This window comes from Bactrocera neohumeralis, unplaced genomic scaffold (assembly GCF_024586455.1).
Source record: "Bactrocera neohumeralis isolate Rockhampton unplaced genomic scaffold, APGP_CSIRO_Bneo_wtdbg2-racon-allhic-juicebox.fasta_v2 ctg4154, whole genome shotgun sequence".
Taxonomy (NCBI): Eukaryota; Metazoa; Arthropoda; class Insecta; order Diptera; family Tephritidae; genus Bactrocera; species Bactrocera neohumeralis.
In genome coordinates this window covers 1-10838 of record NW_026091238.1, presented here as the reverse complement: position 1 = coordinate 10838, position 10838 = coordinate 1, and the positions used below count along the sequence as shown (strand labels likewise).

General features: G+C 61.0%; 1 protein-coding gene and 1 pseudogene across 1 annotated transcript; both read left to right on the top strand.

The window, feature by feature from the left end:
• The first annotated feature begins 546 nt into the window (after positions 1 to 546).
• On the top strand, positions 547 to 1580 carry LOC126767122 (uncharacterized; annotated as a pseudogene).
• Positions 1581 to 1678: 98 nt separating this feature from the next.
• Positions 1679 to 2209, top strand: LOC126767121 (uncharacterized). Its single transcript, XM_050484723.1, has one exon. It carries the CDS (start codon positions 1679 to 1681, stop codon positions 2207 to 2209), a length of 531 nt encoding a protein of 176 aa, XP_050340680.1.
• The last annotated feature ends 8629 nt before the right edge of the window (positions 2210 to 10838 follow it).

Genomic DNA, 10838 nt, shown 5'->3' with positions numbered 1-10838 from the left:
AAAAAAATAGACGTTGAATGGCGTGTCAAGTTAAAGGACCTCATCGCGGCGAATCGCAGTGGGCGTGCCGCCGAGGCAGCGCAGGGTACCCCCCAGTGTCTCAGGCCAAGGTGTGCTCGCACCTCCTAACCTTTCTTTGCTGCTGCTGACATTGCATATGTAAATTAGACTGTCACCTCTAAAGAACTACCGTTTTTCGACGGAAACCTGTTTTTTGGGTGCACTTCCAGTTCATTCATGCTGATTCAACGTTGTTTTGCCGCCGGTTGCGATTATCTCAGAGCCTCTCCGCGGTGGGTGCCCGACCTTTTTTCTCCTCTCCTTCCTCCCCGTCAATGCAGCACACGTTCCCCACGATATCACTGTCTTTCGCTTGATCTTCTCCTCCTGTCCCTTCCTACCCGACCACAGGTCTTGTAGTGAAGTGCCGACCGCGTAAAGCCCTAGTATCGCATTTCCTTCTCTCTTTTCCACCTTGCTATTGCCTTGCCATTGTTTGCTGCCTCAGTGACAGTTTTTTTAACTTTTTTTTTGCTCGCCGGCTCGATGCCATCACTGCCGAGAACGGTCCCGCTCACCGCTGTTATCTCTGGGAAGCACCAGAATGTGTTCGCCACACTCAACGTGAATGCAGAGAAGAACTGGAACGCTGTACTGCGCGTGGCGGGCGGTTGGGTGCGCGACGCCCTGCTGCACGTCCACTCCAACGACATTGATGTCGCCATTGAGATCGGCTCGCCGGGGCCCCGGAGCAAATCTCTGGGCGGCTGTTCGCCGACGCCGTGGCCGAGTACGAGGCGGGCCACGCTGGCGCGCGCGCGCACGGTCAGCACCATCCGCGTGAACCCGGCCATGTCCAAGCACATTGAGACCGCGACCGTGTGCGTGCACGACATCCCCGTCGAGTTCCGCGGCGCTGCGTACGGACGACTACTGCGACGACTCCCGTATCCCTCAGGTGCGTCCGGCCACTCCGCTGGAGGATGCCCGGCGCCGTGACTTCACTGTCAACGCGCTCTTCTACAATCTGTCAACGGGAAACGTGGAGGACTTCACCACGGGCTTTGACGACCTGCAGGCGCGCGTGCTCCGCTGCCCGTTGGAGCCTCGTAAGACGTTTCAGGATGACCCGCTTCGTCTCCTTCGCGGCGTGCGCTTTGTTGGGCAGCTTGGCGACCTCGGTTTCCGCCTCGACGAGGCCATTCCTGCCTGCGTGGACGCAGCCCTCTTGGACATGCTGCTACAAAAGGTCTCCCGCGAGCGCATCGGCAAGGAGGTGACGAAGATGCTGGAGGGCGCACACCCTGCGAAGTGCATCGAGCTTCCTGTACTCCATGAACCTCCTCCATCGGGTGCTCCTGGTTGAGGTGTACATGAAGGCTGCGCCAGGGGCCAAAAAGAAGCTGAGTGCGGAGATTGACTGCGTGGTTTACCTAAGCGAAGTTGGTTCGTCAGATGCCATGCGCGTTTTGTACCAACTCAATCGTACGGTTGTGCCGTGTTTGTCCGCTGGTATTGCGGTGAGCGAGCAGGCGGAGTCGGCAGTGGGTTTTAGTCTCCGTGACGACGAAAGCTTGTAGCGGTGCTCTTTACGCTGCTTCTCCCCTTTTTCCGCAACGTCGACAACCGCGCAGAGCTGGAGGACCGCTTGTACGCGGTCACCGTCAATAGTCTCAAGATGTCTGTGTCCATCCACAACGCAGTGAGGCGAATGGCTGACTGCTACAACTCTCTGCGGCGGAGCAAGCTCACAGTGGACGATCTGTCCGTCGCGAGCGGCGCCATGGCCGGGGAGACGAAGCGGCACATCGTGCACGCCCTCGAGTCTCTCAACGATAAGTCTACGATCCGCGATGCTTTCAAGGTGACGCTCTTCACATACCTGCTGCTCGAGGGCCGTCCTGACATCTTGCAACAGAGCGAAGGAAGCAGCGAAGGCGCAGCCGCCACCGCTGCCATGGAATTTTTTGCCCCGCTGTGGGCAACGGTGGGAAAGCAGCCCTACCTGTTAGACGCCTTCACGGCAAAAGTCGTTAGTCAGCGGCGAGGAGATCGCGCGCTTAGCGGCGTGCAGGCAAAGCAGATTGGCGAGGTCTTGCGGTATGTGCGAGAGCAGCGGACTCTCCATCCAGAGAGCACGCGTGAGACTATGCTGGGGAAGATTAAGGAGCGATTTGGCAGTCCTCACAGCAGCACCCTCCCTTTGTAGGGTGCGGGGGACGTCGCGCGCGATGTGACTTCAAAACACGCATTTGTTTTTGTGGCTGCTCCCCTTTTTACCTTTTGTCGTTCCTTTGAACGCTCGACTAAGAGAAAAGAATGAAAAAAACAAGAACACAAATGAAGTACTTGGTAGCTTCTTTGTCTTGCTTTTTTTCGATGTTGTGTAGCGACGTGCAAAAACCTGTGTTTTGACACGCCCATCTTTCTTTTTTTCCTCTCTCCCTTTTTTTTTTGGCCTTACACAGCAAGTGGCGCTGCTTCTGCAGAACAAAGGAGTAGTACCAAAGAACAAAGGAAAGAGGGCCTGTACCTCTCACTTTCCGTTGTTTGCCCAGTTCTTTCCTCCAAAGGGCCACGCTTTTCATTTTTATAGACGCATCACGCATAGATCCTTTTTTTTTTCTTTCCTTTTTTGCACATTCCATTTTGCAGTGACGGTGAAATCTTCTCAGTTACTCTTTCTTCCTTCCTCTCTCTCTCGTAGCCCCGTCCGCTTCTCATTGAATGCCGATGGCCACCATTGACTTGGCGCCTGTGGACGACGTTTCTTTGCTGGACGACAGCAAACACGACACCTTGCTGACCGTTCTCCCTTTCTTTCCGGGGCCTTTCACGGCGAGCAATGACGCTCCAGGTCGGGGCCAAGTTGCCACGCGCGGTGCCTCCGGACACGCGGGGACGAACCTGCCGACGTACGGCGTGTGGACGCATCGGAAAGGCTTTGAGGCGGTCAGTGGGGTCGAGGCGAAATACGTCTCGCAGGTGGTGGATGTCTGCACGGATGGGTGGGCGACAGCCGTTTTACGCCGCGACAGCAACGGCAAAGGCGAGACCCTCCGCTTTATTTACCTTGAGCACGACGCCGGTTCCCCGGTGCGTCTCTCGGCGAAGCCGCGCACGTTCAGCACCGACATCGCCAATGCGCTAGCCGCAGCTGGGGTTGCGCAGCCGTCACCGAGGGCCCTGCTGGTGGCGTCGTCACACCTACGCCGAGAGGGTGCGCATGGCCCCGTGGTCGCCGCCGTGGTGGCGTCAATGACAGAAAACGATGAACGCAACGCGGTCCTGCTGGTTGGCTATGTGACGCAAGGTGCGTGGCGAGCATGGCCCTTGGGTCCGTGCCCGCAGGCCCACCTGCCTGCTCTTTCTTTCACCCCGATGGCCGGTCGGTCACCGTGTTACGGTGTGCGCTGGAAAAAGCGACGACGGCCATTCCGTTTTCTTCTTCCTCCCCATCACCCGCCCTCGCCCTCCAGAGGTTCGACCAAATGGGCGAGGTTCCACAGGAAATGCCGGTACCACAGGTGCCGGGTGACGGAGAGGGCGGCCCACCACCGGCCCACCACTGCACCGTCCGAGTCGTGATAAGGAGAGTTACACACACGGCGACGATTCGTCTCACTCTTTTCGGGCCTTTGCCAGTCAGGCTTTTGTTGCCGCTGATACGGTCGAAAGCCTCCCGTTTGCCTTACCCGTCAGCTTCGAGAGCGGCACTCTCCAGACGCTGACGTCGCCTCTCTTTGCCGTCCGGCTGCCTTGCGCCGCCAACGTTGCGGCGTCCTCCGTGCTCTTGTATCTTGCGTACACGGCCTCGCGCGACGATGCTGGGGAGTTATCACGAAATCCCAAATGCACTCGCTCCGTGGACCACCGCGGTTGTGCAGTTGGCGCCGAACACCGATCTTCTACCGGGCAGGCCGCGGGGCACCTTGCTGGGTCTTTCTTCTGTGCGACCAAACAAACGACCTCTACGCAATGGAGCTGTTGCGGCGCAAAGAACGCCTCAGACAGCGTAGCACACGTGCAGGTGAGCATCGCCAACACCGCTAGCGTCGGTGGCCAGGCCAATCGAGTCTTTGTTTCGGCCCGCCCAGCGGGAACGCGCAGTTCGACCGCAGTAAGATCTGCAATTTGCTGAAAAAGGGTCCACTGTTCACCACTACCGGCCGTCTGCATTATGCCGCCTGCGGAAACAGCCAGCTTGCCACCGCTGCGGGCAGCGGTGGCGTCGTGTGCGTGTGTGTTGCCAACGGTGTAAGCGCCAATGTTTTGCGTGTGTGCAAGGCAATCCTGGGTCCCCAAACGTTGGTGCCAGCTGTATTGGACCGCCAGCAGGCACAGGCCGATGGCTACGCCACGGCTAACGGAGAAGCAGGCGATGAGCTGCGTCGTGTGATGGAGGCTGTGACACACCTCCCGCGCCACGGCGGGACGGAGGAGCGCACCGCAGCGGTGGACAAGCTCGTGCACCAGGCGCTTCCCGCGCTGCGCTACATCGGCTCCGCACAAAAGACGTCTACCTGGTGCAGCAACTTTTTGCCGCACTGCTGGAGGCTTACCAGCCAACCTCTCGCGCCGAATGGGAGTCTGCATGGGCGTCCGTTGGCGCGATGCAGGCGACCCTAGCCCACCGCACCAACAGCGGTGGCCAGCTCATCTTCACGGATCGCTTCTTCGACCTCGCCAGCCAGTACCTGAGCCGCCATGCACCCACCGCTAGTGCTGATGCCCTGGAGGACAGCACGCACGTGAGCTGTTGGAGAGCTTGCTCAGGGTCGTCTCGGACGAAATGAAGAACCCGCCAAGGTAGCGAAGCCGACGCAGCCGGAAAAGCCTGCGTCGACTTTTGCCCTGAGGCCTTCGCAGGGCGTACGGCTCTGGTGCCGCTGGCGGAGGAGGTGTGATTCGGCGGTTCATCGACGTTTCCACTCTGCCGAATGGTTCGTGCTCGGTGCGACCCAAAGGCAGTGGTGCTTCCTGCGTCCATGTAGTAGGTGTCCTTCTTCTGGCTTCTTGTTTGGATATGGATGTGGCCGTGACGCAGGATGTGCACGGGGAGCTCCATTGTTGCTACTGCGGCGGCGGCGACGGCGAAGATAGCATGCGATGGAAAAATGCACAGACGGCCACGGTGGTGCGCGTCCCCGTTCACGCGTTCAGCTCTCAAAAAGAGTTTGACCGTGCTCTTGTCCTAGCCGCCGATCTGTTGTCGGTGCCACAGGAGCCCACAGGGCAGGAGGAGGGCAAGCGCATTGTCGGCGCCGGATACTGACGCTCTCTCCCGCCGCTGCTCGCGCTGGCCGTGAGTCGGCGTTCTCATTGCCTGGTGGCTTTTCTCCGGTTGTACGCACCACTCCTCAACGCCGTAATCGCAGAATCCACCAAAGTAAGGGCGGAGGGTGCGTCAGGTGCAGGTTTGTCGACAACAAGGCCTGGATCGCTGAGGTCGCCAAGCGCTCTCTCCCGCTCCTACGACGAAGAAGCGAGGCACGTGCTGCTCCAGCCGCCCACTGCGCCGCCAGCGATGCATGTTGCCGAAGTTCTCTGCTACGTACTGAACGGTGGTGGATGCAACTTGACGCCTCCCTGCTCTCCGTTGCACTCGCGACCCTGCCGCAGGAGTTTTGTGTGGCGTCAGTCGTGCTGTGCCTCTTTTCAGCCTCTGAAAGGCTAGTGGCTGCGCAGAATAACTATTGCGCAGCCGTTGCACAGCTCACCCTGACTGAGCGCACCGAGGAGAGACAGCGTGTCTCACCAAACGTTGAGGAGTTCTTGAATCGTTTACTGTCCGTGCTGCGGCGCACCCTTAAGCTGTGGGGGGCGGCACTGGGTTTTCTTCCCTACTCTCTGCCGGACATTGTAGCCAGCTACTCCGCAGAGGTCACGTCATCGTTCCGTAGCAGCCACGAGACTTGCGCCTCCGTGGAGGCATCGCCCAGCGACGGGACGGTTCTCTCCCGGATGGTTATCTTGTGCTTTCGCCTGCTCGTGCTGAGCTTTTACACGCAACAGCTGCTCCAGCGCATGGACAAGGCGATTGAGCTTTGCCGAAGAGCCTCTTCCGCGGGGACGAGGTGTCCGCGTTCCACCCTGCCGTTGACGGGTGTCTCCAGGCTCTCTACGTTCTTCACACCTGCGTGACGACTGCGCTCCCTCGACTGGCAGCGCGCCAAGCTGCTTACGATGGTGGAGACGGTGCTGCCTTGTCTCACACAGCGGCACTCGGCGCCGTGGGCGCCCTTCTTTGTGCGCGTGCTGCAGCTCTCCGCCACGGATGAGACCACCATCGCATCGTTGAAGCGGCGGTACTTCACCTTGCTTGACGCGTTGCAGAACACAGAGCTCTTTTTCGGCGAGGAAGAGAAGGTCCGAGCGGCCACGCAAGTCTATACTGCCAAGGCAGAGCGTTTGGTTCGATCCCTGTCGGTGCAAGGCGAGGTTCATGACCCCCAAGAGGAGGAGCGTCGCAAGGCACCGAGACCCTACTTTGCGCTGTCTCACACGCGCGACAGGAGCATCCCACCGTGGGTGGCGAGCCACGCCCTCGTATCGCGGAAGTACCTCATCGCCACAGAATGGACCGACCGGCTGTGGGGGCTGGAGGGAATGCGAGAGCCATTTCGGGATGCGACGGACTTGGTCACCACGCGCCTTCTCACGGAGCGCGCGAGCGCTGAGAAGAGTCGACAAACGCGCAACTCGAGCCCCCAGCGCTTTCCCCGCTCTGCAACGGCCTCTGTTCTCTCTGATCTGCGAGGTAGTGCCGCCGCTGCGGGCGCACAGCATCGCGGCGAAAACCTCGCCGCCGCCTCCCGCCAATGATGCGTCGGCGGTGCCACAACGGTCCACCGTGCCAGTCAACTTGAGCGCTGCAACGGTTCTCGCGCGCTCCGAGTTGCCGCCTACGGCCTCTGCTACTGCGAGCCTTGCACCGGTGCCAGCCAACCCTCCGCTTGCGACGGTGCCGGCAGAGCATTTGCACACGCCAGTACCGTTACCTGTGCCGCCAGCGCGCGATCTAAACGAGGCGCAGGCGGCGTCGTCCCCCTCCCGCGGCAGAGGCGTGCGCCCTGGTTGAAGGTGAGTCGGTGAAGGGCGGCAAGTATAAAGCTCAGGATGTGGCGTGGTGGGAGGCGCTCTCTCGCCAACACCGAGCGCCCCGGACAAACAGCAAGATCGCGATGAGCCCGCGGCTCTGTCTGACACCGATACCTCGTTTACGACGGCGACAAGCCACAGCACGCTGCTGGAACGCAGACTGGAGGACGAAGAGAGGCAAACACCGGCGAGGAGACGGTCGCCTTCGTCGGACGTTGGCGTCTTTTCTCCGCGCTGCACGCGGGGAGGTAACGTTACTGACGCACAGAAGGCCAGCATGCGCACGAAACGCGGCCACTGCAAGTGTCTTCGCCAATGTCGGCATCGCCGTCACTGCGATCACTCACACTGCAGCCCGTGCGGAGGGCGAAGAAGACCCTCGAAGAGCCCGAGTCGCCCTTTGTTCTTGACGCGCGCCTACGCACTGGCGGCACCTGGCCGCCCCCAGCTCCTGCAGCTCGGCAATGCCTTCCACAGCGCAAAGCCTGCCACCGCGCGCTGCGCATCGGCTGGTCGTCGTGAGAGGCGCCCTTGCGAGGAGGATTGTGCCAGAGGACAGGCGCAGGACACCAACGGCGAAATCCCTTGCTTTCGTTTGGCAGCAGCAGCAACAACAACAACGCCGGTCGCCGCTCCCACCACGTCCGTTTGTTCGGCCCGTCCGCTGAGGACGGAGACGTTGCGAGGCCACTGACCTCGCAGGACGAAGTTGAATTTCGAACCAGCGAAGTTCCCCCGTTTCTCAGCAACGCCACCGCGCGCATGTCCGTGCGGTACCTGGAGCCCTTCGCTGCTACCGTCCGCTTCTGTTTTCACTGCGCCGCCGCCGCTTCTCCGCCTGCCTCAGCGGCGCCCCGAAGAGGCGACACAACTTACCGCCCTGCGGCCGCTACAGCAGCATCCGGCGTTGCTGCGCCCGTAGCTGGCACCGATTTCACAGCTCCGGCAGCTCCTATGATGCCACCCTGCCTGCTGAGACGGCGGCAGCGCTACAGCAAGCGAGCGCGACACCCGTGTTCCATTCTCCCTGGGACGCGACGCCATATGCCCAAGTGCCGCGCGAGCCAACACTCTCAAGCCAGTTGCCTCAGCCCGCTCCAGACTCGCATGCAAACGAAGGCTTGGCTGCGGGAGCCCCTCCATCATCAGCAAGTTCGCAGCCGCTTTGACGGCGTCCTCCACCTTGCCAGCGCCAGAACTGAAAGGTCCCATACTCTCCCCAAGCGAGCTCAGTGATTTCCGTCGCTACACCGACGAGCTCAAGAGCAAAGGCACCGCGGGCTTCCTACCCGTTCCTGTTCCTGGTGCGAAGTCTGCCCACGCCGCCGCCGCCGCCGCTGCTGCTGGGACAGCCCCGGTTTCATCGGACCCTTCTTCATCAGCCGCATTGCCGGGGTACACCTCCCTGCTGGAACAGCACAACAGCTTCCTCCAGAGGGTGGAGCAAGTCCTGCAAAAGCAGGACATTGACAATGAGCACTTCCACCAGCGCCTCGTGAACGCGGTGCAGCAGGGGAGATTTGACGGCCAGCCACGCGCGGCTGGAGGTTTGTCGCCGGTGGAGCAGTCGAACCTCGTGCAAAACACCATAAAACAAAAGAACGACCTCATGAACCTCAATCAACAACTCCTCGACATCCAGCTGCACTCCGCTTCGTGCTACCGCCGGCATCCCCGCCGCCCCCAAGACGAACGATGCGCTTTTCCAGTCCCAGCCAAAGCTCGCGGTGCCTTCCCTTCAGTTCGTCGACAACGGCCCCCTTACCGACTACAGCCACGCAATCCGTGCCGCCGCCTGTACCGCTGGTGGCCGCTGCCGGGACGCAGACGACGCCGATCGCGCTCCGCGACGCAGCGGTGGAAGCGTCCTCCTCCTCTCACTACCCAACGGTCCAGCCGGCGCCAACAGACGAGCGTGCAGCAAAGAGTGTGACGACGTCGATGGCAGATCTCAACCGCCTGAACGCGGATCTGCTAAGCATGAACGCGTCCGCCGAGGCGATGGAGCGCGCCATTGCGGAGACACGCGACGTGCTTGCCAAGTTCGATGCCTGCCGCAACATGGATGCGGTAAACGCCGAGGGTGCTGCACTGATGGCCTCGCTGCGGTACAAGACGGAGGCGGCAGAGCGCAGGTTGGCTGAGCTGACGGCGTCCAAAAAGACGTCGGTAGACGCTGCGAGGCCGGTTACGACACCGTGGAGCACACTTCATCAGTCTTCGAGTTCACTGGATGCGCAACCACGGCAGCGTACGTGGCTCGAGCAGAGCTCCCGAGAAGAAACAGAGGCGCGCGTGAGCACTGTCTCGTTCGCTACTGAGGTGCAATCTGCACGGACTGTCCCGGACGCTCGTCAGGCGGCACCATCCGCGCCGTCACCATCTTCTCCACCTCAGCGGAGACAACCACCAGCACCGCCCGTACTGCGGCCACCACCGCCGTCTCCTCAGGTGACTCAGTCCCACCAGTCGGGACCTTCTTGCGCTGCGCCACCCGGAGACTGACTCTACCGCCGCGTCTTTCCTCACAGGCCCGCGATCTACGCCCGCTGCCGCGCAGCCGTCGCCGCTGCAGCCACCGCAGCAGCAACAGCGGCACGGCCCAAGCGCGCCTCGCTCCTCTCTGCCTCGTGACCACGCACGCGCGTCCTTTTCCGTGGTGGCGGTGCCTCCGCCCGCCTCGTTGCGGGGCGAGCAAGCAGCTAGCGCACTCCCCACAGTCGGTGGCGCGGTCTCCGTCCACCAAGGTACCGCCCAAGTTCTCCATGTACCGCCCGTCGCCATTAGCCGCGAATGCGCCCACGTCACACCGCCAGAGCCAATGCCGAACCGGTGACCATGCTCCTTCATGCACGTTGGAGAACCAGCCAACCGACCTCAGCCAGCTCTACGCTGCGGGCAGGCGGCACTCAAGCGAACGGATGCTAGCGCCACGCGGCAGCAGCAGCGTCCACTCGCCGCACTCGCTTCGCTCTCCGTCTTTGCACACACAGACAACGCAGCAGCGTAATCCGGCGGGTAGTCGCGACCGCTTCTCCATGTACCGTGCCCCGTTATCCCCGCCCCGGCGCCGCGCCCCCAGCAACGCACCAACCGTTGGCACGCAGCTGTCCGGTTCGCCAGAGCCGCAGCAGCCGCAGCCGCTGACCTCCTTCCAGCCCCAAGTCGCCCCGCCGACAGAAAGGCGTCCTCCGTCGCTGGAGCAGTCGGTGTCCCGCCGCTTTGAGGTCCGCCAGCAGACTCGCCGGAACGACAACCTTGCCCAGCGAATGGCGCAGTTGGAGGCGGATTTGTTTGGGTAGAAGCACTTGTTTACTCTTTTTGTGTTTTCCACTTTTTTCTTCTCTTGAAGCCTCACCTCTATGCCAAAAAGGGGAAAAAGGAGGAGAAGGAGGAGGGGAGTTTTTCCCTTGTCCATAGAACCTACGGGTGTGACAGCATCTGTACCAACGACACAGACGCATGGAGGAAGCCGCACCAACGGCCCCGACAACAACAGCAGCAGCAACAACCACCACAACGAGGGGGTGCGATACTTGCCCGCTTCACCCGTGCGAACACAATTCAACTCAGTTGATGGTCCATATCTTTTTTTGCCTCGACGACAAGGACGCTCCTTTCGGATGGTGGGTATCCCTTGCCAGCGGGGGTCCATCATACGTAGCTGACCGTCCACGCATGTCCCCATCTTTGTCCCCTTTCCCCTTTTTTTATCTGCTTTTGTCAATCCGTTTTTT

Coding starts and splice junctions, on each gene's coding strand:
- LOC126767121 (XM_050484723.1), top strand. CDS start 1,679: ATGTCTGTGTCCATCCACAACGCAGTGAGGCGAATGGCTGACTGCTAC.